The 27858-nt window shown below is 41.3% G+C and overlaps 1 protein-coding gene across 1 annotated transcript; it reads left to right on the forward strand.

Annotated features, from left to right (window-relative positions):
* Positions 1 to 98: 98 nt before the first annotated feature.
* On the forward strand, positions 99 to 27669 carry dhx29 (DEAH-box helicase 29). Its single transcript, XM_004910352.3, has 28 exons — positions 99 to 186; positions 1956 to 2169; positions 2674 to 2747; positions 3640 to 3753; positions 4627 to 4756; positions 5311 to 5450; positions 6261 to 6386; positions 6914 to 7040; positions 8808 to 8969; positions 9631 to 9796; positions 9944 to 10067; positions 10343 to 10945; positions 15429 to 15572; positions 16302 to 16478; positions 17660 to 17800; positions 18030 to 18174; positions 19062 to 19182; positions 19935 to 20019; positions 20275 to 20363; positions 21375 to 21503; positions 21838 to 21913; positions 22136 to 22360; positions 22862 to 22998; positions 23216 to 23306; positions 24769 to 25071; positions 25912 to 26043; positions 27006 to 27102; positions 27405 to 27669. The coding sequence occupies exons 2-28, from the start codon at positions 1986 to 1988 to the stop codon at positions 27452 to 27454; spliced, it is 4092 nt and encodes a 1363-aa protein (XP_004910409.1). The 5' UTR covers positions 99 to 186; positions 1956 to 1985; the 3' UTR covers positions 27455 to 27669.
* The last annotated feature ends 189 nt before the right edge of the window (positions 27670 to 27858 follow it).

Raw genomic sequence — 27858 nt, forward strand, 5'->3', positions numbered from 1 at the left:
CACGTGTACCGATAGGCGCAGACTAATGACGTACAGGCGCCATGCAGATGACGTAGCCGGTACTAGCGGGAGTTCTGCTGCATTGATTGGTCCATGGGCGGAGTTTTGAAGCAGATCCGATGACGTCAGTGGGCATAGCGCAAAGCTGGGAGCGATGATGGGCAGCACAGGGGCGAGCTGACACAGGTGAGAAAGTAATGGGCAGGGGGCACAGCCTGGGCCGGGCATACCTACCCCGGGCAGCCCCAGTAGCTGCTGGAATTCTATACTGTTCAGTATATCTGTACAATCAGGGAGCCGAATAGCTACAATTCTTCTCCAGCTGCTTCTTTTGGTCACAGACTGGAACCTGTTCAGGGAAAGTTACATATGGGCCAGTTACACGCCTGGATCTGCTATTTCCACCTCTGTACTCGCATGTCGTGTGCACTGTGTGATTGCCTTCTTGTGCCTTTATCCTGTTTAGCTGAGGTTGAAAAAACCTCTAAAATCGCACAAATCCGAATATTGATATTTTGCACCACCAACGATTCCCTTTACACAGATCTATATTCTCTGCTGTTTTCCTCAGAGGGAATCCCTTGCTTGCACTTTGCATTTAGCTGGCAGTGGGTCTTATTTATATTATTCCATATTTATATGTCCTGCTTCTGTTTCTTTTATTTCTCCTGATTACAATGTTTCGTTATGGTGTGCATCAATCATTAGTCTCAAAGCTCATACTTCATGCAGAACCACCATATATTGCGCCTCTCATTGCCCTCGTACCTGTCACCACTGTCTATCGGATTCTTTCACCACTGCCTATTGCCCTGCCTATTGCACACTATTGCCCTGCCTATTGCACTCTATTGCCCTGCCTATTGCACTCTATTGCCCTGCCTATTGCACTCTATTGCCCTGCCTATTGCACTCTATTGCCCTGCCTATTGCACTGTATTGCCCTGCCTATTGCACTGTATTGCCCTGCCTATTGCACTGTATTGCCCTGCCTATTGCCCTGCCTATTGCCCTGCTCAGGACTGGAGGCCGGACCCCTCTACATTGGCTATTACTACTTTGTTTCAAAAGCTGGAACAGAAAAGCTTGAACCACTGACATTTTATATACAATGTGTAAACAAAGTAAGAAAGCATGTTTACATGCATGATAATTAGGTCTGTTAGTAGAGCAGTTACTGCACAGGTAGGTTATCAGAATAGGTTGTGCCCTTGGTATAACTTACTTTTATTTTGTAGTCCTTTAATTACAAGGCTTATTTCACCACCCCAGACCATGGGTTTTGCATTGGCGATTGTTTATTAGGAGTGTTACACTAATCCCCAAGGATAAAATGTATACCTGTACTGTGTAAGCAAACTATCTGTGAGAGTTATAATCTTGGTTAAAAATAAATAAATAAATATATATATATAGTGTAGATTAGGGAGCACACCTTAAGTAAGTAAGGACACCCGGGTGCCAGAGCATAATATGAGGTATAGCAAAGGCAAGGTGAAGGCACTCCCAGTTCAACAAAGGTAAAAAATAACAAACATCAATTACTGCAAGTAGTGAGATTTATTAATCCTACATTTCAGTTCCCTACTGGAACCTCCATCAGGGTTCCAGTAGGGAGCTGAAATGTAGGATTAATAAATCTCACTACTTGCAGTAATTGATGTTTGTTATTTTTTACCTTTGTTGAATGAAACCCTGTGAGTGCCGTCACTTTGCCTTTGTGATATATATACACACACATAGTGCATAGAAATGTTGACTTTTAAAATATGGACATTTTCTTATGTCTCTAGCTTAAGTCTTCACAGAGCTCTGAGCTTGACCGTGAGCATGGAAGTATGATCTCTTTAGGCTTGTTGAACTGAACTGCTCTTGCTTTAATCTGTCTGTTTCCTCATTCAGTAGTTTTTAAAAAAATAATTCTCTAGCTTTTGTTTTTAATCTTATAACCACAGGTATAGGTATCCAGACAAAGCTCAGCAAAAATGGGGGGGAAAAATAAGAAAAATCGACACAGCAACTCTGCAGCGGTTTCAGGAGCGACTGCTGCGGCGAACAGGACAAGGGCACCCACAGAACTCAGACCCGGGGGAGAGGAAGTATCCAAGAAACAGACCCCCAGAACTGCTAATGTGGCCCCTGCCAACAAGGAGCCAAGGAACAAACAAGGTATCTCTCTCACCCTGCATTACAAGGGGCCAGCAGATCTGGTGATGTGGCGGCTGGGTAGTGATGAGAGATAATGGGGTTTTTGGTTAAGGCTGGTAGGTTCATGTGTGTGCCTTTTCACTTGTTTTTGTGTGCTTTGCAAAAACTAGTGTATAGTAGATATATACATGTTTGAAGGTTTGAAAGTGTATTTGCCTATTTAGCAATACAGAGGAGTAGGCTGTACCGACTGCTTAGCTGAGGCCCTTGGCTAAACTGCAGCATCAAGATATTGTAGCTGACCGGATGGACTCCCCCTAAGGCTAGTATAGTCCTTCTTTTTTTTCTACAGTTAGATACTTTGGACAAAATGAAGGCATAAAAATCAACTGTATAAATATGGTATTTGGTCTGTGCCTAAACTTCAGTCAGCTAAAGTATATTTGAATGTTCATATATATTCACGCTGATATAAAGCTACAAAACTCTGTTGATGGCAATGTGCTTTGTTTGTTTTATTGTTAGGTCCAAAAACGTACAGTTTTGCATCTTCCAGTGATTCAGGTGTTTCTGGAAATCATCACAAATCAGTTTTAAAGGTCAGTGTCTGTAAATCTACTTCCAACATATGTTTAGCAGTTTGACTGGGGAGGAAAGCCACGAGTAGGGCTGGTGCTTTCGCAGATTACTATTTTTAAGATAGGGTTGCAGCTTTCTGCTAGGAAGTAGCATGTTTCCCAGTTTCGCCAACTAGAGGCTGTTGGTGTGGCCCTGCAGCTCTTTTTATTAGGCATAACCATTGCCTGCTTTATTGCACCACAGACCATTTATATGGTATCTCCTAGCTTTAGCTAACCAATCTTTACACTTCTAAGGGCTGTGACCTTGTTGCGGGTGACTTATCTCCCCAAAATGCCATCCCACCGGCAAAAATGTAAATCGCCGGTGGCATGGCATACGCGGCGCTGCAATTTCCCGAAATTGCGGAAGTTTCCTTTCAAGGCAACTTCCGCAACTTCAGGAAATTGCGGCACCGTGTATGCCATCCCACCGGCGATTTACATTTTCGCCGGTGTGATGGAATTTGGGGGAGATTAGTCGCCCGTGATAAGGGAGATTTGTTGCGGGCGACTAATCTCCCCCGTGTGCCACAGCCCTAAGGGTGAAGACACATGGAGCTACTAGTAGCAGCTACTTGTTGTTGCGACTAAAACAGACAATGCTTATCATTTACTGATAACTGCCAATTCTCAGTATTGTCTACAGCAGGGTATTTTCTGGAGTTTAGTAGTTATGAAAAAGTAGGTGCTACTAGTAGCTCAGTGTGTCTTCACCTTAATTGGTTATTCATTTGAAACAAACTTCATCTTTCCCAGTTGTTCAGAATAATAATCAGTGCTCTGTGACTTGTCATTTCAACATCACCCACATTACAAGCATCATAATAAGGCTGTACCTGTAAACTGACCTCTCAACCATTTTCCCCAACAGGTAGTAATTGAAGCCAAGCTGGAAAAAAGGATAATTTCCCTTATTAATGAGCATAAAAAGCTTAATAGCAACAAAGGAACAGTGTCTGGAAGACTGACTTCTAAGAAGTTACAGGTTTGTAATTGCACAAAAGCCCGGCAATTAAAGATTAAATAAAAAATTAAAAATAGAAATCACTCTTTAGATTAAAAAAATACCCAACCCATAAAAACAATGCAATACTAAGCAGAAAAGGAGGGGCCCTCAGCATGCATAAATAACACCTTTTAGAGGATATATTTCACATCCACAAATAGTATTATATATGTATCTCATAAACATAAGTTTCCAATATGTACTATACAATGTAATATAATATAGCTTAGTAAACTATTCTATATAATTGCTTGATCTTACGGTTGGCCATGTATTATAGCTCCATTTGAGCATATATTAATCCAGTGAATTGCAGGATTCTGTGATTGTTCCAAAATAGCTGGTATGGAGCTCCTAGAGTGTGCACAGAGGAATATTCTGTGAAATCAGTTGAAATTTATCTGTTGCGCCCTTGTGGGACACTCATTTTATCCCATAAAACATTTTTAGGGGTGGCGTCACAATCTGTCTGTGGCAGTACAGAGATTATTCATTTATCTCCCAGTACAGACTGTGCTATGGCTTAAATTATAAAAAGCACCTGTGATTCTTCAGCTTTAGTTAGTACTCAGGGGTCTAAACATATAAATTAACAAGGAGAGAAAACCTCCCCCATAATCTTTTTTAAGTGCAAGAAAGTGCCTTTTCTGTTGTTTTTTATCCAATTATTGCAGTTTGCAAGTTGCCTGTCAGCAGGTTCTGGGTGTTGGATGAAGTCCTCATATGTTCTGGGTCATTCGTTTCTCAAGACTTTAGTCAGGGAGAGGATTAAACAGCAACAAATTAATCTGTATTTTGGGTTAATTGGATTTAATGAGATTATTTCACTTTCTACATTTTTCCCCATTTTAGGATCTTTATATGGCCTTGCAGAAACTTAGCTTTCAGGCAGAGCACATTGAGGAAGCAATGACAAACACTGTCTTGTATGGAGGAGACTTACACTCTGCATTGGACTGGCTGTGCCTAAACCTTCCAGATGGTAAATGTGATAATACTGAGTACTGAGCACATGTTCTTACAGGCAGAGTGGAAACAGGGCATACGGTTCACTTGTCTCCGCCTGTGTACAAAAAGAAACGGATCCACTCCTGTGTGTAGTTCCACTGACAGGCACAGCTTTGGCCTGAGGGCAGCTAAACGGAGTGGAGATCGGCACAAAAATGCATGCTTTTACATTTTGCAGCCCAATCTCTTCCCTGTGTAGCTTCAGTCAGGCCAGCGCTGTGCCAGTCAGTCAGTGGAACTGCACACAGGAGGAGGTCTGCTTCTCTTTTGCTGCATACACAGGTGGTTAGTAGCAGCCTTATTATTAGGGAGGTATAGATGCTTGCTTATTCACTCATTAAAGGGACCTGCAAGAAATATTGGAGGGGGGGAGAAAACATAAAAAACTTAACCTGTAATTATATAAGAGTAATAAGACTTCTTAGGCCTGAATGGCTTACCTGTACCCTTAGGTTGTGCCTCAAAGCTGGTGGTTATATATATTTATCTATATATGCTCGATTTGTTGTGTTCTTCTGTTTTCAATAGATGCCTTGCCTGAGGGTTTCAGTCAACAGTTTGTGGAAGAAGAACAGAGAGCCCGAGCAAAGTTCCAGCCACCTCCTCAGAGGCCCAGTGCTGCCAATGTTTTGGGAACCGAAAAGGCTAAAGAGGGAGCTGCATTTAAGGTAAATAAAACTACTTGCCTGAAAAGTTTTAAGAAGTGTGATGGCATGTGGAGGCAATATGGGGGGTGGTGCGCTGGGCAAGTACCATATTTGCCTGGCTTCCACTAGTTTAGGCCTGTCTAAGTCTGGGGGTTTTGATGCATTAATCGTGTGTTCTGATCCAGCCAAAGAGGCAAGCGGGTGGGGGAGCGTAGAGTTTGGGCTTGCCTTTGGTGCCCGCAACCTTAGACCTGGCACTGCACTAATCTGTTCTGGGCAAGAATGAATCATGTTTGTCTTGTGTCTTAAGCACCACCTTCCTGCTGAAAATATCACTGTGTGCTGGGTTATGGCTGGAAGGCTTGAAGTGTAGAAGGAACTCTTTCCTTGCTCTATTTACATTCAAAAGCTGGCCACACATGGGCTGACTCATATAAACTATGGTTCGGTTTAAATCATTGCATAAAAGTATAAGCCAGTGCAGTTCTGGATCAGCTGCCTATCACATATCTAAGGTTTTTATGCTGATTTTGCAACTCTCCATTGATGTGCTAACATTACAGTTACATTTCGAGTTGGTAAGGAGTCCCACACCTGGAGACTAGATTGGTTTTGGATTCATATTCCTAGGAACATAATGGCCAAAGCACAACAGTATATAAGACAAGCAAATTGCTTCCTCACCCTACTGTAAAATTGTATACAGATCCTTGTGCCTTGCTGCGTGTACATGAATATAGGCCAAAGCAATATGTGATGCTGGGCAATGTTGTAATGAAATATTCCATTATGTCATGTCATGTTTTTCCTCACCAACATGTTTTATAACAGGGCAATAAAGAGCTGAGCATGAAGGAATGGATTTTACAATATGCTGAGCAAGGGAGTGATGACGATGAGGAAGAGGAGAAAGAGACAGCACTTGAGAAACACCCAACAAGTGAGAAATTTGATCCTGTAAGTATCACGGGGTGCTAGCAAAAAAATACAGCAAGACAGTGAGCCGCACACACCAGGACTTTGCAGAAAAAATAACAAATTTATTTACAAAAAGAAATCCAACGTTTCGAGCACTAACTGTGCTCTTCCTCAGGGAAAAAAAAAAAGTTTTTTTCCCTGAGGAAGAGCACAGTTAGTGCTCGAAACGTTGGATTTCTTTTCGTAAATAAATTTGTTATTTTTATATATATATATATATAATTGCAGTTTAACTTGTCAGGGACCGAATATGTTCAACTCTCTGTTTTTTTTACTGGAATGCAGCTCACAGCACCCTATGGGAGCCTTAAGCCATCGGTGGGATGCTGGGAGTTGTAGATCGCCAACAGCTGAAGGGCGGCTGTTCGCCTCTCGATGGTTTAAATATTCCTTTAGTAGTGAACACAATCAATACCTATTCTATCACATAAAATGACAGATTTTCTTATACTAATTTTCTTATAATCATTTAATAGAGTTTATTTGTTTTACTTAACTTCTAAAAGAATGAGAGATATCTGGAGTTGACTGCTAAACTCCTGGATGCCAGAGCGCAAGCAGCTGCCACCAAGCAGGATAAAGACAAACAAGGCCAGAAAGAAGCTCAGGAAAGAATAAGGGGATATCAGCAAGGTAAGATCATACCACCTGGACGGGATCTTTTCCCAATACCCTGTAACATGTATATTTTAAAGGCTTTACAGTGTTCTTTGTTGTGTGCTATTGCCAGCTGCAGCTAGTTCCTGAGCATTTGTCTAGGGAAGGTGGGGACAGAAAAACTGGCCCTGTTAAGTTACATCTGATTATCCTGGAAATCTGTGGAATTTACAGGCAGACATCAGGGCGGACAAATGTCTGAGGGACACATCCAGCACAGGGGCCCTTTAGCTGGAGAGCTGCATCCTGAGCAGTTGAATAACTGTATTTATCCATGTGCTTCTGTACAATGTCATTATTTCTCATACGGGGGCAGACTAGAATAATGGCTTTCAGCCCTACGCTTTTTTTATTGAAAGCCCTAGGTTGTGCTTTCTATCACCAAAGTTCTCACAAGTGTGTACAAGAGTGCAAATCAAGGGAAAGGCTCCCTCACTCCCAATTTCCACAACAAAGGCTCCATATTGAGCCTCCGGTCCCACCTTCCCCAAACCCAGGCTGGGCCCTTCTGTCCCTGACCCCAATCTAGCCGCATGGGTCCTTCCCCTCACAGCTAGGGATTGTCCCAGGGCTGCCATCGGGGGGGAGAGGGGGTACTGTTGTGCAGGGCCCTGTGTAAATCTTCGGAAGGGGGCCCCAGGCTTGTCGCGAAAGATACGTAAATTGTGTAAGTTATGCATAAGGTTACGTTAAAATTTACGCAATTTATGTAACTTTCATAAAAGTTCCCTATTATCCTAAGAAGCTGGCTTAACTTGCCTAGAAACTTAGGTAACTTGCGTACAAGCAAAGGACAATGCAGAGAAGGGTAAATCCCACTGCCCCAATGAACTGACTGACTTATTAACTTATTAATTATTCATTTAAACTATTTATATGAACTGCTTATTATAGAGTAACATCAGCTGTTTATTTGGGGATCAATATACTGAATTATATCAGTGTCTTCTACATGAACTTTCCAGCAGGGGAATGACTGCAACAGTAACATCATTGGGCCCCTACACATACGCAACTTACACTACTTTCAAAGAAACTTGCATAACTTACATATAAACTCCACTGACCCCTTATTTAAAACACTGACTTATTAGCACATTAACTATTTTTATTATTTTTATGAACTACTAATGACTACTAGTCATTGGGCCCCACAGCAAGATCATTGGCAGTTTACGTAACTAATGTGAAAATTTACATAACTTCCATATCAAGCAATGACAGCGCAGAGCAGGGGCAGGGAGGTGGGAAGTGATTAAACTTAGAGCAAACTCCACTGACCCCCAATAAACTGAATGACTTATTAGCACATTAATCAATGGATCTCTTTATATAAACTGCATATTATAGAGTAACATCAGCTGTCTGTATTGCACACACAAGGGAGCGTAGCCAAAATTTGGGTACTGTGTACTTGTGTTCATGGGGGGGCCCCATATAAATAACCTGTGCGGGCCCCAGAGTTTCTGATGGGGACCCTGGATGGTCCATTTTCCCAGGCTCAACAAAGCTTCCCAGAGTTCTTTCTATTGGATAGAAGTTTTCAGGGAGGGCCGGAGCCTGATGGCCAAACAGTAAAACCAATAAAAACATAAGGTTCCTTGTGCAACATGCTGTACTGGTTTACTGAGAGCCACCACCCCACCGGGGCACCCTAGGTTCCCTAATTCTAGGCCACGGTGCACCTCGGGCTGTTGGCCTGATTGATCATAAATCTCTCTTTTTCTTTCTTTCTTTCTTTAGAAATGAAAAGTCTAGAAGATCACCCGCTCTTTAATCCTGCTGTGAAAATCCCAGAGGTGAAAAGTGAAAGCAAACAGCCGCGGCCAGCCTTGCCTCCTTCAGATGAGGAATCTCTAAATTTCAACTTATTTGAGAAAATTGAAAATGCCCCAGAGGACAAAGGTAAGAGAGATGAGCTTTATTGTCCAGTTCTTAGTGTTTTAGCTAGAGGACAGTCCAGATCACAGTCTTGCCCCCCGCCAGCTGCCCCTGCCCCTAGGTGCGGGTGGCTATTCGGGGACACAAGTATGTAAATTAAGCTTAAAGTCCCAGATTTCAGATTAAGTACATACAGCCACCCACATCCCTTCTGGTGTGAGCACTATTGCACTATCATGGGGCAATTTAAAAAACAAAAAACAAAAAAAAACCACAAAAAACTGTACTGTTTCCCCCAACCGGAGGCAGTCTCTAATGATCTGCACATGTAGTAGGTGCCCTTTAAGATGGTAAATACAATTATTGTTCCCTACAGGAATGCAGTATTCTGGGGAAAGCAGTTCTAGTGTTTGGTTTGCTGGTCTGTAATTGAAAGCATGGTCGAATGAGAAACTGAAGAAGCTGCTCGGATGAGTAGTGAAACGTCTTCAATGATTACCAAACAAGTCCAGTTGCTTTAAATTTATTTATACTAGATATGGTCGAATGAGTTTAGACTGCAGGGAATAGTCTCTTGATAAAAATGCCTTTTGATTGCTTGGGATTTGGGGGGTACATTTTGTAGGGTCGCAGGCATGGCATTTTAGCGGCATTGTTAACCTTTCCCATCAACCTGCTATTGCAGCTAAAAAAAAGCCGCCTCTTGATATCCGAAACTTTGACTACACCTCTCGAAGCTGGACAGGTAAATCGCCAAAACAGTTCCTGATCGATTGGTGCCGGAAGCATTATCAGAAAAGTCCCAATCCATCCTTTGAGAAAGTGCCCGTGGGCAAATACTGGAAGAGCAGGTAGGTGCCCCAAGGAGAGAAGGAGTGCTGCCGGCTTAGGTACACAGGCATTAGATGACTGTAGGTGTACAAGAAAGGCAAAGCTGCATAAGGCCAGTGTTGCACATCACATATTGCTGTAACTCGTTTTGTTTCCCACCTGTGTAGGGTTAAGATTATAAAATCACATGATGATGTTATGTGTGTGTGCCCAACAATTGTGACAGAGGACAGTATGCAGGCGCAACACCTCGCAGCCACTTTAGCTCTCTATGAGCTCACCAAAGGCCAGGTAGGAGATTTTATCTACTCCGTTCTCCTTGTGTTTCTTCCTATTCTCTTGTACGGAAACTGCATTACATACAGTTAGAAAATAATTTGTGAATGCTGAGAGAACACAGACATTTGTTTTTCCTTGTAATACTCTTGTCTTTGTGCCATAGGCAGTGCTATTTCCATACACTATAATGGGAAGGACTTTTCTTTATAAAGTGTTCTATTGACTGTACTTCCCCTATTATGAAATTTATAGCCCTTTTATCTGCTCTTTTCTATGGGAACTGCAAGTCGGTGCACCAGTTGCTGCCTCCCACCTACAGGGATGTATGGCTTGAGTGGAGCGATGCTGAGAAACAGGTGCAGGAGCAAAACAAAATGGAGTCTAACAAACCTCGGGATCAGTTCATCACAAAGCTGCTAAACAAGCTGAAGCTGCAACAAAACCAGCTCAAGTCTTCTGGCCAAAACCCTGTGACGGAGGACCCCGAGGACTCCTGGGAAAACTTGGCGTGTGACGAAGAACAAATTGAGACCTGTCCCAGTACAGCACAGACTGATGACTTGGAGCCCATAAGGAACCTTTTGCTGAAATCCCGGGACTCAATAAAGTACAAGAGGCTACTAAATGACAGGGAACAGCTGCCGGTGTTCGCACACAGAAAATTTATCCTGGAGACCCTTAAAAGACACAGAGTTATTGTGGTGGCTGGAGAAACAGGCAGTGGGAAAAGTACCCAAGTCCCTCAATTTCTGCTCGAGGACTTGCTCCTCAACAGGGGGAGCCCAGGAAAGTGTAACATTGTGTGCACTCAGCCTCGGAGGATCTCCGCCATGAGCCTGGCCACCAGAGTCTGTGAGGAGCTGGGATGCGATTCCGGCCCTGGAGGGAGGGTAAGGAAGCTGGCGGGGGGGGGGTCCTATGCCATCCTATATATGCAGAGCACTGCTCTGATTGGTCTAGTAAAACTCTATGTGATTGGTTGCAGAGATGTTTATTGTATGCCAGCCTCAATATGAAAAGCAATATTTCTTTAGGCAGGGATGGGCCAACTTTTTATTACAACCCCACACCATAGATAGATAGATAGACAGATAGATAGATAAAAGCCTATGGAAATGTAACTGGAGAAAGAAAAATTATCTCGCAAGTTATTAACGAGGTTTGGAAAAAATTGCCCATAAACCTTTATATAGTGTCCTCTATTGGTAAGATTTGGCATTGCACAGCACTTTCATTCATTTCTTTCATTGTGTTTTATTACAACCCCACACCCTGGATAGATAGATAGATAGATAGATAGATAGATAGATAGATAGATAGATAGATAGATAGATAGAACTGCAGCATATATTGAGGTGCAATCCCTTTAATGAAAACATAAATATATGGAACTCCACTTCTATTTTTAAATGTTAAATGGTAAAACAATGTATTTCTTTACAACCATATACATTGTTCATTAACATTGAAGGGAAAGTTGCTAAAGTAATTTCTAAATGCAATTTGTCCATTTCTGCTCTTTGGGAATCAATATGATGAAGTACATGAGGCATTGTGGGTAGCTTCTGCTACATAGTCATAACCAGCAGTGCAGAGAATATAAAGAAAGAGCCTGATACTGTTATAAATAGCAATTACATTTACTAATTACCAGTTAAATACGTTGAGGTTTACAGCAGTGAACAGAGTGGACTCTGGACTAAATAATATCCCATGTAGCTAAAAGATTTTGTAAATACTATATTTGTGTTCAGAAATTACTGTTGCCTCTAGTTCGTGTTGTACTTAGTTGTTACCAATAGATGGCGGTGTTGGACGCCTAAGTAATTATAAGATGAACCAACAAATGGCGCTGTATAAGATTATGCAACGCTAAATTAAAGCAGCAGTCGGCGCTCTATAGTATTATGAAATACTAATATTAACCAATAGATGGTGCTGTGAAGTATTATGCAATAATACTAACATAAACCAACAGATGGTGCTGTATACTAATCGGGCAATACCCAAAAATAACCAGCAGATGGGGCTGGAAAGTATAACGTGATACCAAACTGAACCAACAGATGGTGCTGTATAATATCGGGCAATACCCAAAAATAACCAGCAGATGGGGCTGGAAAGTATAATGCGATACCAAACTGAACCAACAGATGGTGTATAGTATGCATTACTAAGTTTGAGCAATAGATCTGCATGGTTCCATCATCATTGCAATTGCGACGCCCACTAAACTGGTCCTTATTAGCCCCATAGGTGTTAACAACTTTTTCTCGTTATCCATAAGCTTTGCTCTAGGTCCCTGCCTTGCAACATCTATACGTCTTCTTATTCTACCTTATTAAAATGACCCTAACTTACGGCGACATCTGTTGGTGGAAACTGGAATTGCAGTATTCTTCGCTTTCAACTCTGAGAATCCAAATTAACAAGCGACACCTGTTGGTTGTGTTTGGAATTGTTTATTGCTCTTTCAGATTTATGTGCTGAAATCATGGGATGAAATGATGTACTGAAATCATGGGATGACATCTGTTGGTTACATTTATTGATCGCATATTGATAGGCAAAATTGCACTATTGCAAGTATTGGAAAAACATTTCGGTGGTTCATTATATCAGATTAATGGAATCAGTTTATCGAGCAATGTTGATTACTCTCAGGAATGCATGTATAATATAGTCTCTGTATCGCTCATCATATCTTATAGCGCCATCTATTGGTTATAATACGGTTTTTATATAGATATTTTATGTAATATTTGCCAGCCTGTGCTACGGGAAGGAGAGTAGTTGATTTTTGTTTTGTACAAAGGCCTAGACTGACTCCACACCTTATGGCATTTATTGGTTCGTTTTCCTGTTGCATTCAGCAGTTTGCCCAAGTATAAATAAAAAAACAGAGACCAATTGTTCTAGTGAGCTCTGTTGGTTACAGCTGGTAATTACACCTTATTGGCGAGAGGTTACGGCGCCATCTGCTGCTTTTATTTAGTATTGTAGCTGATGCGAAACGTTGGATTTGGTGTGAAATGTTTGTTTCTTGTCTGCAAGATTTGAGCGTAAATGTAGAAATTCTCGAGATTGGTTAGTAGATCATTTCAGCAGAAACCTATGGAAATGTAACTTGAGAAAAAAAAAAATCTCTCGCGTCTGCAAAATCCAAATTAGTAACGAGGTTTGGGAAATAATTGCCCTTAAACCTTTATATAGTGCCCTCTATTGGTAAGATTTGGCATTGCGCAGAACTTTCATTCATTTCTTTCATTGTGTCTGTCCGCCTGGCAGCAAGTAATCTTTTATCTGTGACCTTTATTAATTACATTTTTTAATCACATATATATGTTTGTTTTCTGTGCTGTTTTAGTATCCTATTTATAAAATACCATAACACAGCGTCTTTACATTTGAACTGAGAATTTAGTAAGTTTCACCAGATTTGAATTTACTCTGAGTGACATCTGTTGGTTATATTTGGTATTGCATGATTCTATGACGCTTATCATAGTATTTATGTAGCGCCAGCGATTTACGCAGCGCTTTACAGTAATGTAACAAACGAGGGGGGCGGCGGAATATCTATTGGGTTACAGAGAATTGTGGTCAGAGAGCCCTGCTTGCAAGAGCTTACCTATGTAATGGTTTATAAATACATGCGTTTGCTGCAGTGACACCTATTGGTTATATTTGGCAACCATTCATCTCTTTCCTCTTATAGCAGATCTGTGAAGCGATATATATCAGCTATGGGTATTGTATAGAAACTGTTTTGCTTTACGGTCTAGTGACATCTGTTGGTTGCATTTGGTATTGTCAATGCGTGTGGATTTTCTGCGTACGTATGTACATCTTTATATTTTCGACTTTGTATGTAAAATAACAACATCCGTACAAATGAGACATGACTGGGTTGACACTGGTTATTTTAACGAAAGGGCTGAGCATGTTTGGATTCAATTTGAGTCCATTACTGATTTCTCTTGGTTGTATTCGGTATTGCATGTTGATGTTTCTCAGTACAGCGACACCTATTGGTTACATTTGATATTGTATATTGATGTTCCTCTTACGTGAGCCGAGTTCTACGAACGAACGCTATTGGTTATGTTTGCAATGAGAGGCCGACGCTTTGTGGTACTTTTGTAGAAAAAAATTGCAGTTTAAGTTAAGTGTTGTTGCAAAAATTGCCTTTATATAGTCGGTATATTGATAAGATTTGGCAGTGCTCAGCGCTGTTTCTTTTATTATGTCTTGTGTGAACTTCATTGATAACATTTGTTATACACACATATATATGTTGGTTTTATGTGCTGTTTGGTACCCTATTTATAAAATACATCAGCAGAGCGTGTTTACATTTGTAATGAGAACTTGTGACATCTAGTGACATCTGTTGGTTATATTTGGTATTGCATGGTTTTGTGAAGCTGATTTGAGACCACATGATCATAATGTATTTATATAGCGCCAGCGATTTACGCAGCGCTTTAAGCGGTGGGCTTACTGAAAGGGTTAAAAGGAAAATAGGATCAGAGAACCCTGTTTGCAAGAGCTTACCATGGAAAGGATTAGGGTTAAGTCGTCTAGTATCATCGATTGGTTATATCTGGTAATCAATTTTAGCCCATTTACTGACTTCTGTTGGTTGTATTTGATATTGCATGTTGATGTTTCTCAGTACAGCGACACCTATTGGTTACCTTTGGTATTGTATATTGACGCTTCTGTTATGTGAGCCGAGCTCTATCAATAAACACTATTGGTTATGTTTTCAATTACAGACTGACGTTATGTGGTACTTTTTGGGTAAAAATTGCAGATATAGTAGCGTATTATTGAAAATAGATGTTTCTTTCATTGTGCATCTTTCACCATAATCTTCTAGTGACATCTGTTAGGGATACTGATATTTATTTGCTTCTTTTGTGCAATATCTAGAGTTAATATCCAGCCTGTAACATCTATTTATTATCTTTGTCATATATAGGTTTTTCTATATATAACTACGAGTTGTGTATGATAGTTGCATGTAATTTGCCAAAGGCCAACTCATCTCCTGAGAGCTGTGGGTTACTATTGGTATTTTGAATTAAACATTAGGCTTGGCCAGGGGCCTCTAATTGTTCACTGAATCACTGGATAGATTTATCCTGGAATAATGAGAATGAGCAGAACATTGCTGTGTTAGGGCTCAGTACTTGTTCTGGGTGTAGTTCAGAGGTTCTCTAGAAAAAGAGGAATCCGTTATTGGTTTAACCCACTCTTTATTTGCAGTGCAGAGCTTTAGTATTACATTCAGTGCTAGATATTTTTCAACATAATACTACCAGTTCTAGTGACCATAAGAATATGTGTTTTTTTTAAAAAAAACAGAATTCCCTGTGTGGGTACCAGATTAGGATGGAGTCCCGGACAGGGGAAGCCACCAGGCTGCTGTACTGTACAACAGGAATCCTGCTGCGCAAGTTACAAGAGGACAGCATGCTGAAGAATATCAGCCACATCATTGTGGATGAGGTAAGAAGAGCAGAGGAAACAAGGTGGTCAGCTGGACCTTCAGGGAATGAGTAGCGCTTTCTTGCAATACAGTTATATGTTTTCCTAACTTTCTACAAAGCTTTTTACTGGTTTACATTTATGGTTGTGCTGTGTGGTGCTACTAGTAAACACTGACACTGGGGGATACCAAATGTTACGCTTCCCCTAGTGATCACTTACCTGATACCTTGGGCTGGAGTTCCTGCTGTTCTCTTTGGGCCTGGGCAGGTGTGTGAAAAGCAAAACTTAAAAGCAAAAAGCCGGCTTTTTTTTTTTTTTTTTTTTTTACTCCAGAAGTGTGACTGGAAATTATAGTGCATAGTGTATAAAGGCAAGGGCAGCTTTTAGCCCCTGGTGTCTACCGCTGCCACTCTAAACCTTGGAAATTTGCAGTCAAAAACATATTAAAACACTGCTTATTTTCAGGACCCCATAGGCCTTCCAAACAGCCAATGGTTCTGTGTCCCCTGCTGTTTTATACCTGTGCCCCAGAGTGCAGAGACTTCACCCCCAGCAAAGATAGGGGGTGGTGAAAGGCACTGCAGGAAACCCATGTGCTCATACTCATTTACTCAGGACCAATATGGCTAGAATGTCAGCTCCTCTTTAGCAATAAATTCCTTTTTGTTGTAGCGATAATGTAGTAGTGGATGGAAGATGCAATTGTGCCTACTCCCCATACACTGACTTTGCTGTCTCTAAATACAGGTACATGAAAGAACGGTCCAATCGGATTTCCTGCTTATCATATTACGTGAGATTCTGCACAAGAGATCGGACCTGCACCTGGTGCTGATGAGTGCCACAGTGGATTGTGAGAAGTTCTCTAGCTACTTTACCCACTGCCCAATCATAAGGATATCTGGAAGGACATTCCCAGTAGAGGTGCATGTTTCTATATAGATGTTTCTTTTTAACAAGGCAGCATATCCTTTTTTTCAATTAAACAATTGTTTTGGAAATATGTATGTTATTTTTTTGTGCACCAAACATTACAAATCAGCTGTCCACTGAGAGGTTTCTGTTTAATGATTTGCTGCTTGTCTTATAGGCTAACAGGCTGAAACTGGGGCAAAAGACAGGTTTGTTTATACAGAGGCTTCTCAGTGGCCTACTGATTTGTCTTAATTCTTTTTACAAACAGGAAACTAGACAGATATATTTATCCCAAACCAGTTCATATATGTGGAGCCTGCTGCCCTTTTTTTTTTTTTTTATCATAGCTGTTTGTGTCTAAGTGCTTGTGCTGGCAGGGCAGTGACAGTTTGCTGCATTTTTGGAATGATTGCCTTTCTGCTCGTCTGTGACTGCCACTTCTGTGTGATTACTGCTGACATGTATCCTGCTTTGTGTATCTTGTCTTTGCTTGCAAGTGCAAATGTATCATATCCTATTCCTGATGATTGGCATACAAACTGTGTGACCCAATGCTGTCACCTAAATGTTGTAGTTTTATTCTTGACCTCTGCTGTTTGCTTGTCAATCTTGCTTTCCTTATGTTTTACTTTGCCAGTGCTCCCTCTGTTGTTTGATTATGGGACTTTGGTTCAGACTTAATTCAGTCTTCATTTGCTGCTGGATGATAAACTTAACCCTAGAGTTCCCTCTCTTGACTGTTTGGTGTCACTACCTGTATTGGAGACATGCATGAAGAAAATGCAAACAAAAGCTATAGTATCTTGTATTAGCTATAGCAGTACGTTTCATTGTTTATTATTATTATTATTGTTGTATTAAAGATTTACACTTGTGTGCTCCCTGGGTGCAGTGTGGTTGCACACTTGGGAAGCCATATTTCACAGATTACATCACTAAAACATACCACATACAGACATAGTCCTTTAATATGGATTGATGTGCCATTGTGCGAGTATAAACCTGCGGGTATATAGAATGGTAGCAATGAGACTCCACAAGATATCCCTCTCTCAGGAGCAGCCTGTATCTGAGAGCACTTCATGGATTCCATAATTTAAAAGTCTGCACTGTGCACTGGTTACTGCACCAGGTTTGTTAGAAGCTCTGAATAAACCTTTTTAATGCTTATCTCTCTCAATCCGATCAAGGTTTTTCACCTAGAGGATGTTGTGGAAGCAACGGGTTTTGTTCTTGAGCAAGACTCTGAGTATTGCCAGAAATTCTTAGAGGATGAGGAAGAAATAACTCTCAGTGTTACTGGCAAAGGAGGAAGCAGCACGAAGTACCAGGTAATGGCGCAAATGCGTTCTGTACATAAGGATAAAGCCGAATGCTGGTGGCAGTTTCTGAGATAGATGTCGGTAACTATTCCCTATTAAGCGTGCATACCAGCTAAACCCTAGTCAGTCTGATCAGCTTAACCCTAATCAGACACATACATTTCTGCTTATTATTTATAATGTTCTCAGTAATTGTCAGTTTAATATAATATTTAAAGAAAGTGTTTCTTCCCCTCAGGAGTTTATTCCTGCTCTGTCAGACACTGGGCTGGATTTGGGTCAGCGCTACCAGCGGTATAGCAGCCAGACACGCCACGCAGTTCTCTATATGAATCCAAACAAAATCAACCTGGATCTCATCTTGGAGCTACTGGTTTTCTTGGGTGAGTTAATGGCAAAGCAAAATGGCTGCCAGTGAAAAAGCTCATTCAGACAGTGGGGATCCTGTGGTGTCCTTCTGGCATTGTGCAGCTTAACCATAGAGTTTGTCTAAATTCTATATTTGCTTCATTTTGTAGTATTACTGATGCTTTAAAATTTATTTTTATGATTCAATTATTTTGTATAGTGATATTTAAAGAGAAACTAAACCCTTTAGAGTTAGATTGGTCAAATCTAGAAGAGTAATTTCCTTTTGTCTCATTCCCTTGTACAAAAACTTTTCTCCCAAGTTTAGTTCCCTCTGACTGACCATCTCTGTAGCAGTTAAGTCTCCTGACTTTTAAGAGAAGTCATCATCTCAGTGAAGCAATATGGCAGGTCTTGCTATAAACCACACTGGTAAACAGGCTACATTTTTCTTTTTGGGTGTTCAGATTGGTAGAAGACAAATGCACATCACATTCTATAAAACAACTGAATAATGTAGCTTCTCAGTTAATGAGTAGGTATCTTTGTTTAACCTTAGTTTGTTCGGGATGGATATTTCATCTGAGGAGACGATTACCTAGCAGTCTATATAGTGCTTGGTAGTGCAGATGTGTGTGTGTCTCAGTAAACAGAAAACAAATGAGGGGGTTCATGCAGTGAAGACATTTTCTGTAATTCTTGAGTTTATAAAATCCACATATGAATTCTAGACTGGTGCATATCCCCTAGAGCTGCCCAGTTAGAGAACTTTACACAAAACCCATTTGCTGGGCTTTTCTTATATATATATATATATATAGTGGCACGTTACACCATATGAAAGGCCTGTCATCCGTCCGAAACATCACTGCTCTATAGGTGCAACCATTTTACTCCTTGTGCGGTTTTATTTCACTTTCAGACATAAGCCCACAGTACAGGAACGTGGAAGGAGCTGTGCTGATCTTCTTACCTGGCCTGGCCGATATACAGCAGCTGTATGACATACTGTCTTCTGACAAGAGGTTCCATGACAGGAGAAGGTAATGAAATGCTCTAAAAGAATGGTTCCCAAACTGTATGGCTGCCCCTCTTGGGGGAAGGGGAAAACTGAAGCAACAGCAATGGGGACTCAGTTGAAAGTCATATAGGAGATTGCATACTCGCTGTCCTACATACACCAGAAAGCCCAGCTAGAGGTCATTTAAAGTGAAACTTATTTGCTGTGCTTTATATTCTTGGAGCTATAGCTGAATGACTGATATGCCAATGTTGTCCTATACCTGTAAGCCTACTATTAGGTAAGGGCGGGTGATCAAAGGTTACCCTACAGCAACAATGTCACACTTGCTCTAACCACTGTGCATTACTTCTCCCAGAATCATCATACTGACTAAGGATGCTGAAAGTAGACTAAATCCTAATGTTCTTGGCAGCTATATTGTACCTCACTGATCCAGTCTGATATACTTTTTTTAAAGGTCACTATCTCATCAAATTTTCTCAAAGCATACTCCAGGCAAATACCTTTGTGGAAAAGATTTATAGTACAAACCTAGGGAGTTGTTCTTGCGAGGGAAGGTGCAGTTTAGGGTTTAGTTCACCTTGCTGCCTCCCAGCGGTGTAGTGCCATTCCTCGGAAAGCTGAACCAATAACCTTTTTATAAAGGAAAACAAAAAACTAAAGATTAAATATTCATTCAGTCCCTAAAATCCATAGAGAAAATGCACTAAAAGCATCTTATTGTGGCCCTATAACTTGGCAATTAAATGTTTTTTTTTTTTTTTCTTCCAGGTACAAATTAATAGCCCTCCATTCAATACTTTCCAGCCAAGACCAGGCTGAAGCATTCATACTGCCACCTGCTGGCACAAGAAAGGCAAGTCATGCTTCTCAAATATTCTTTCACCTTTAGGCTAGTTGTCTGTGTTGGTGGCACAGTTCTAATTTGTGGACATGAAACAGGGTGGCGCTCAGAGCAAACAAGCTGGGATTGGGGTAGAATCGGGGGTATAGATGAACATTATGGTGTGGCTTAAATTGGGCTTAATGATTTTTTTATGGGAATTGTTGGAAGGTATGCTTTAGCATATGCAGGTTGGGCTGAGCTAAATGAGCGTCTTCCTCATTTCAGATTGTACTGGCTACAAATATTGCAGAAACAGGCATTACCATCCCAGATGTGGTGTTTGTTGTTGATGCCGGAAGAACTAAGGAAAACAGGTGATTGATTTTTATTTTTACATTATTGGGTGTCGGTATGTTAATAATAATACTGATCTTGCCCATTGCCACACCTTGTGTCTCAACCCTTTCTTCTTATAGATTGTAAGCTTATTTGGGCAGGGCCCTCTTCTCGTATCAGTTATTGGTTGCGTTGTATGGAACTCTGTATGTCCACTGTATGAAACCCACTTATCGTACAGCACTATGAAATATGTTGGCGCTTTATAAATACATGTCAATAATAATAATAATATGTGGTAAAGGAATATGGCATTCGGGTTCTAGTGAGCCAGGAAACATGCCAAGGGGAATAAAACATCAGCAGCAAACCCCAGAAAAGAGTATGTAAGAATACATATGGCGATGAAGTTGCCTCGAGAGGCAACTTGTGCAATCTGCAATCGTACCGCGTATGCCATCCCACCGGCGATTTACATTCTTGCCGGTGGGATGTCATATCAGGGAGATTTGTCGTGGGCCACTAATCTCCCCATGTGCCACAGCCCTAATAGGTAGTAGCCTGTTCAAAGTCAAATGCTGATTGGCTGCTATTGGCAACTGCACTTTAGAATCTGTCAGTAAGTGAGCACCACTGTCCCACAAGACAAAGCAGAATCAATTAACCTATATCCCAATGGCTCCCCTGACTGACAGTAATGAAACACCGTTTGTGCCAAAAAATAAATGGAATTTAAATAGTAGTAGTTTTTATGTGTCCTTTTTAAATCTTTTTTTATTGTGGACAAAATGGTGGCCCTGGTGCAAAAATATTGAATGAACCGTTGGGAGTGCAGCGTGAAAGTCAGTTGGACTAAGATCTAGGGATGAATTATTTTTTTTTTCTTATAGCATGACTGTTAAGATCATATTTTCATGTATCTTTGGCCTTGTTATAAGATAGGGGGGATGTGGGTTTCACCTTATTTGTAAAGGAAAGAGGGGCTTGAGTCCCTTCTATAAAGTATGGTTTTGTTTACTTGGGTGGATTGTTTGGATTGCGGCATGTAGGTATCATGAAAGCAGCCAGATGAGCTCCTTGGTAGAGACGTTTATAAGCAAGGCCAGTGCCCTGCAGCGCCAGGGGAGAGCGGGGAGAGTCAGGGACGGCTTCTGCTTCCGACTGTACACGAGGGAGAGGTAAGTGGCCCCTTCACATTCTAATGACCTCAAATTGCATTATAGTACAATTTTTAAAAAGAAAATATGGCCCATTTATCAGCACATATATTAGTGATATCTGTAACCCTCTTGTGACTAGTGAGTTACAGTGCAACTACAACTGGAGACAACATGCTGTCACTAGGTGATTCCTCTGTACTTCAATACTGTGATTTTTACCCAAAAAGGATCACCTTCTGTAACATAACCCATATAGATCTAAGGATCAAGCCTCCTTATCTGATCTAACATTGCTTTAATCAACAGTCCTTCCATTTTTTTACTGGTTGAAATAAATGTATTTATCCAATAGGTTTGAGGGCTTTATGGAATATTCTGTTCCAGAAATCCTGCGAGTGCCATTAGAGGAACTCTGTCTGCATATAATGGTGAGGTATTCTGCTTTTTAAACCTAATGCAGGTAACCGTTTTCATCCTACCCACATTAGAATCTATGGTGGCACCATAAAATTACCATTGTGTCAATTTAGTAAATTCTACATTCAGGGTTCCCCTTTGATGGGGCAAGATCAACAGAACCTTGTCACTCATACATATGTATTTATTTTCCTGTCATTCATATAAAATGTTCTGTATCTTCCATCTTGTAGAAGTGTGATCTTGGCTCCCCTGAGGATTTCCTTTCGAAAGCATTAGACCCCCCTCAGCTTCAAGTTATTAGTAATGCTATGAACCTGCTGCGGAAGATCGGCGCGTGTGAACTGATCCAGCCCAGACTCACCCCCCTGGGCCAACACCTAGCTGCCCTGCCAGTCAATGTGAAGATTGGCAAGATGCTCATCTTCGGTGCTATTTTTGGCTGCCTGGATGCAGTAGTATGTCTGAAATTATTCCTTTTTCTGTGGGTTTGTTGTTAAGCTCATGTGATAAGTGCAAGTGCATTATTATTAGTACTACACATTACTTTTGTAAACTATAATCTGTTGGCCCAACATGTGTGCCTCCGTAACTGGTTCCTGGAGAATGTTAGCTTGAGAGGCAGCGCACACTTTGGGTTCCTGCAATAAGAGTATTTCTGATGTGTTTCTGACGTTTCTACCATGCCAGTACATGTGTGTGGGGATCCATTTTAGGTACTCAGAATTTAATCTGTTCTAATTTCAAACTTTATATAAAAGCACTTCTAAATAGGGTGTCAGTCAAGAAGTCATAAAAAAAATTAAATGGGCATTATAACACCCTATTTCAGCATAAGCTCAATGAATAGGGCATGTGATGAACGTTCATTTTTGCCTATAGTTTTAATCAAAAATATCGATTTACTAATAATTTTCCTTCTAACAATGATGTAACTTTTTTTTTGCTATTGATCACAGGCTACTCTGGCTGCCACCATGACAGAGAAATCTCCATTTGTAACACCTATTGGGGAAAAAGATAGGGCAGACCTGGCCAAGTCATCAATGGCAGTAGCCAACTCTGATCATCTGACTATATTCCGTGCATACCTGGGGTAAGCATACATGTATCATGCTCCAAACTATTGCCAGTGGACCAAGTCTGGTAGATGAGCAATGCCCCGGACATATGGGAGGCGGCATGAAAAAAGTTCTTGATTTGCTGTTTTCTGTTTTGTTGTCCCCATGCCCTAAAAAAAGCATGGAACTAAAATATTAACTTAAAGTTGCCTGTTGTCTGCCTGTTCCTGTCAACCATTTTTTTTCTCTCAGGTGGAAAGCGATCAGATCCGATGGTTATGCTGCAGAAATGAGTTACTGTAGAAAGAATTTTCTTAACAGAAAGGCACTTCTAACCATAGAGGTAAGTCATCATTGATGAGAAACTGTGAATATGCATAGGTGTTTGTATTGTTTGCTCTAAGGCTTAGACTTATGGCACACGTTGCACTATCTCTGCCGCTGAAAAACACTGACAGGACTATTATCTGCCTTTTCCTGAGTGGATTTCAGGCAGGCAACAGGCCTAATGTCAGTCTTGATGTTATCTCTGATGTCAAGAAGAAAACAAATACTGCCTGTGCCTTATGCCATTGATTTCTATCTATCTGCCTATCATTGTGCACATGGGGCAGATTTTAGCACAAAAAGTCTTAGGGCTCTGGCACACGGGGAGATTAGTCGCCCGCAACAAAACTCCCTGTTCGCGGGCGACTAATCTCCCCGAGTTGCCTTCCTCTGCCATCCCACCGGTGACAATGTAAGTCGCCGGCGGGATGGCATACGCGGCTGCGCGATTTCGCACAAATCGGCGAAAAAGCCTCGTGAGTCTTTTTCGGCGATTTCTGGAAATCGCGCCGCCGCGTGTACCATCCCGCCGGCGACTTACATGTTCGCCGGTGGGATGGCGGGTCATGGCAACTCGGGGAGATTAGTCGCCCGCGAACAGGGAGTTTTGTCGCGGGCGACTAATCTCCCCGTGTGCCAGAGCCCTTAGGGTGAAGACACACAGAGCTACTAGTAGCAGCTACAAAAATAGGCAATGCTGATCATTTACTGATAATTGTCTCTGTGTGTGTTTTAGCAGAGGCAATTCTCAGTATTGTCTATGGCAGGGTGTTTTCTGGTGTTTAGTAGCTGTGACAAGTAGCTGCTACAAAGTAGCTTAGTGTGTTTTTAGCCTTAAGTGTACATTTTAGGGCTGAAATCCTCGGATGTCAATGGAGCCACTTGCATGAGGCAGGGGTGGTACTTGGATTTTTCCTGCTGGTGGTGAGAATGCCGTGTGTGTCATTAGCCCAAGAGGAGAAGGCAACCAGGAGTAATCCAGCAGCTGTGGGAACTGAGCACCCATCATTCTTCCGTTAGCTTAGCTGGTGTGGTATTTTATTCCACAGCTTGAGTGTGACCATCAGAGTAGATACATTTTTGTTAAATAAAATAACTAGCGTGTCAATGCCAATTCTGATAGAGGGCAATGGAAGGGCCATTTCTAGCATTTTTACACTGCATTTTTTTAGCAAGGAAAATAGAACATTGTTGGCAAAATCCCTCAGTCTGTAACTGCCCTAAGTGGTGGGAAAATGAGGCAGAAGAACCTCACATTACTATCTACAGAGTGCACCATAAGAAAATGACTTATTCACAGAGGATTTTATTTAAAACTTCCTCATTTAAATATAACATTTTAAAATAAAAAAAGTAAAAAAGAACCATACACTGAGTACAGTAAACACGGGTCACTAAATTATTATAAGAAGAAAGCATTGGCACAGGGACCGAGTATCTGTATGCTTTTTCCATAACCAATGTGTTTGTGCTTTAAGGATGTGAAACAAGAGTTAATTCGGCTTGTGAGGGCAGCGGGATTTGAGTGTCCCAGATTTGTGGAGCCCAACGGCCTCTCCGACAACATGAAAGCCCTTTCTGCGGAGGAGACTTCCCTTCTGAAAGCCATTCTGACAGCCGGACTGTATGACAATGTAGGCAAGATCCTCTTTACAAATTCAGTTGACATCACAGAGAAACTGGCATGCATGGTGGAAACCGCCCAAGGAAAAGCCCAGGTCCATCCATCCTCAGTGAACAGAGACCTGCAAACCTATGGCTGGCTTCTTTACCAGGAGAAGGTAAGGGATTGCCAAAGAAAGTCCCCAATATTTATTTATTCTCTTAAATCGAACAAGTTCAAAGACCTTCAATTAGATTATGTGTGTGATGCAAAATAGTGAGAGAGGTTGGGAGTCTTTAAATAGTTACCTTCTGGGCTGTTTTTGCTTGTGGGACCTGACCCACCTCCTTTTTTTCCTATGCAAAGTATTGCACATGTGTACCAAGTACCCTGCAACCTGGGCAGCACATAACTCGTGCCCTTAACCCTGAGTGATTAAGAGGAGGGTCAAACAAGAGGAAACAGAAGGTAAGCCGGGAAATCACAAAGGGCTCAAACCTTGCAAAGCTGCTTACAGGCCTGGATTTGTGGGAAGCCTACAAAGGCCCGGGCCTACGGCAGCAACATTTCAGGGGTATCATGCTGCCCAGCCACATATGCTGCTTTATTTCTACATACCCTGGGGACTGGGTGCTCATCTCCAGCTCACAGGACAAAATGCAGCATTGACTCTCAGTATTACTACAGGAGCCATCCCAGGCAGGATAAGACCCTGCAGAGTATGCAGCCTGAGAACCAGCAGCCCAGAGCACCACCAGACCCCCACTTCTAGGCTGGGCTTCTCCACTTGGGGGGGTGGGAGAAGGGGGCTTCCAAATACAAATCCGGCCTTGGGTACGTAAGGACTCATTGGACTGCTTGCTGGGATAGATTATAGATATGGATTGTCCATTTAGGTAAACCGACTTCGAGGTTATTGACAGAAATCACTGTGCAGCCGTAGGATACCCCTATTTCTATTAAACACACACAGTTGCTTTATGTCATACAGTCACACTGGTGTTCTGTATTTTTCCAGATTAAATATTCCAAGGTGTTTCTTCGAGAATCCACGCTCATTACTCCTTTCCCAGTGCTTCTCTTTGGTGGTGATATTGCAGTGCAGCACAGAGAGCGCCTATTGACTGTGGATGACTGGATCCATTTCCAGGTAAAGAACATTCTTTCAAATATACTTTCTCAGTGACATCTCTAGGATCTGAGGGGAAAATTACTTGGTCTGCTAAGGTAATAGGCAGTCACTAGCTGATAATTACCAGTGAAGGGAGTTGCCACACCAGTAACTTTGAGCACTTAAGGTAGCCATACACTGGCCAATAAAAGCAGACGAAAATTGGGGAGATATAGATGGGGCAGGTTCAAAATTATGTCAGGGTGGGGAGCACATCGGCTCATTTATCCCATCAATGTGATTGTGTGATTTATTGGGGAAAGATCTGCATATTTGGCAACCTCGCAAAACGAGTGGATCTTTCAGTATATGGCCACCTTTAGAATTAAAATCTACTCCTGTAAAGTTTTTGTGTGAATTATTCTCCTTTTCTAAAGTGATGAAACCGATGAAATTCACTAAACAACTAGAGAATATATAAATTACCCAATTTCAGTGTTACTGGCCCTTTCATATGAATTTTTTTTTTCATTCGATATACTGTAGTGACCCAGCCAATGTAGTAGTAACAGCCGCCGGCTACTCTGCTGTTCACTGTTTAATTCCATAGCACTCTGTTATGAACATAGGTGTTATAACGCACCAGTACAGTTAGAAGCAGCAACCAATCATACTGTTGCTTTGCGCCAATGTTGTGGGTTAAATTGGGCTAATTGGAGCATTTGACATCCAGGCAAATGGGCAGATCAGAAATGCATGTAGACTTATAGACAATGGCTGCCTCATGCAGTGCTCAGCCAATGCCCTATTCCTGCCTGATCAATATCTAACTGAGCTCCTAGCAGATTCAGTTGGCGAGGGCAACCCTTTAAGCACCATACTGGGGCCAGTGGGCTGCCAACTCAGTGAAGACTGGAGATGACTGCTAATTTCTTTTTGTATGAAAAGTAAAACAGACCAGGTTCAAACATATCAATTATGATGTTGTATTTTGACTACAGGCTCCAGTAAAGATTGCAGTCATATTCAAAGAGCTGCGTGTCTTGATTGAATCGGTTCTGAAGAAGAAACTTGAAAACCCCAAAATGTCGCTGCAAGGTAAGGGGGGTGTTATTACTTGCTCTAATGTATTTTCTATGAACTTAAGCCCCTTCCTAGGGGCCATTCTATTATCTACATATCTTTACATTATTAAAGCGGTAGTTCACCATTAAGTTAACTTCTAGTATGTTCTAGAATGCCCCATTCTTGGCAACTTTCCAGTTGGTCTTCATTTTTTATAGTTCTTCTGCCTCTCTCCAGCTTTCAGATGGGGGTTCACTGACCCCACCTACCTTGACTTTCAATAAGAACTTCTTTCTGTTTGTTACCTGCTAATTTGTGGTTCCCTCATTTCCTAGATGACACGATTTTGAGTATCATCAAAGAGCTAATAAAAACAGAACGATAAACCTCACTGGGATCCTCAGAACTGCTGCACAGTGGAACAAGGGAAAAGCGGCGGGGATTTCATTTTACAAATTGTAAACATTTCCTTTGTATGTATGGGCAGCTTTTTAGTGTTGCATGATGCATTGAAGAGATTTGATTATTTTTTTTCATAAAATAATTTCAATGATAGTGTCAGATTTGCAATAAAATCAGTGCCAAAACAGTTTTGCCTTATTTGGTGGTTTTGAATCATTTTTCAAAGTAGATAGTTTTTATCTCACTCACATTTTATGTTAAAGGAAAGACACAATCTATGTTTCTGGGTTCCCTTTTTGATCTGTGTAATGTATAGTTACTAGTTAGGGTTGCCACCTGGCAGATATTCCATCGGCCTAGCCAGTAAAATACCAGCCAAGTCCAGGG

The sequence above is a fragment of the Xenopus tropicalis genome, chromosome 1, assembly GCF_000004195.4.
Source record: "Xenopus tropicalis strain Nigerian chromosome 1, UCB_Xtro_10.0, whole genome shotgun sequence".
Lineage (NCBI taxonomy): Eukaryota > Metazoa > Chordata > Amphibia > Anura > Pipidae > Xenopus > Xenopus tropicalis.

What these genes read in the sequence shown, in the direction of transcription:
- dhx29 (XM_004910352.3), top strand. Translation starts at nt 1,986, where the DNA reads ATGGGGGGGAAAAATAAGAAAAATCGACACAGCAACTCTGCAGCGGTT. An exon ending in GGCAAATACTGGAAGAGCAG is followed by an intron (nt 9,797 to 9,943) that starts GTAGGTGCCCCA and finishes CCACCTGTGTAG; the next exon opens with GGTTAAGATTATAAAATCAC. An exon ending in AGGTTCCATGACAGGAGAAG is followed by an intron (nt 19,183 to 19,934) that starts GTAATGAAATGC and finishes TTTTTCTTCCAG; the next exon opens with GTACAAATTAATAGCCCTCC.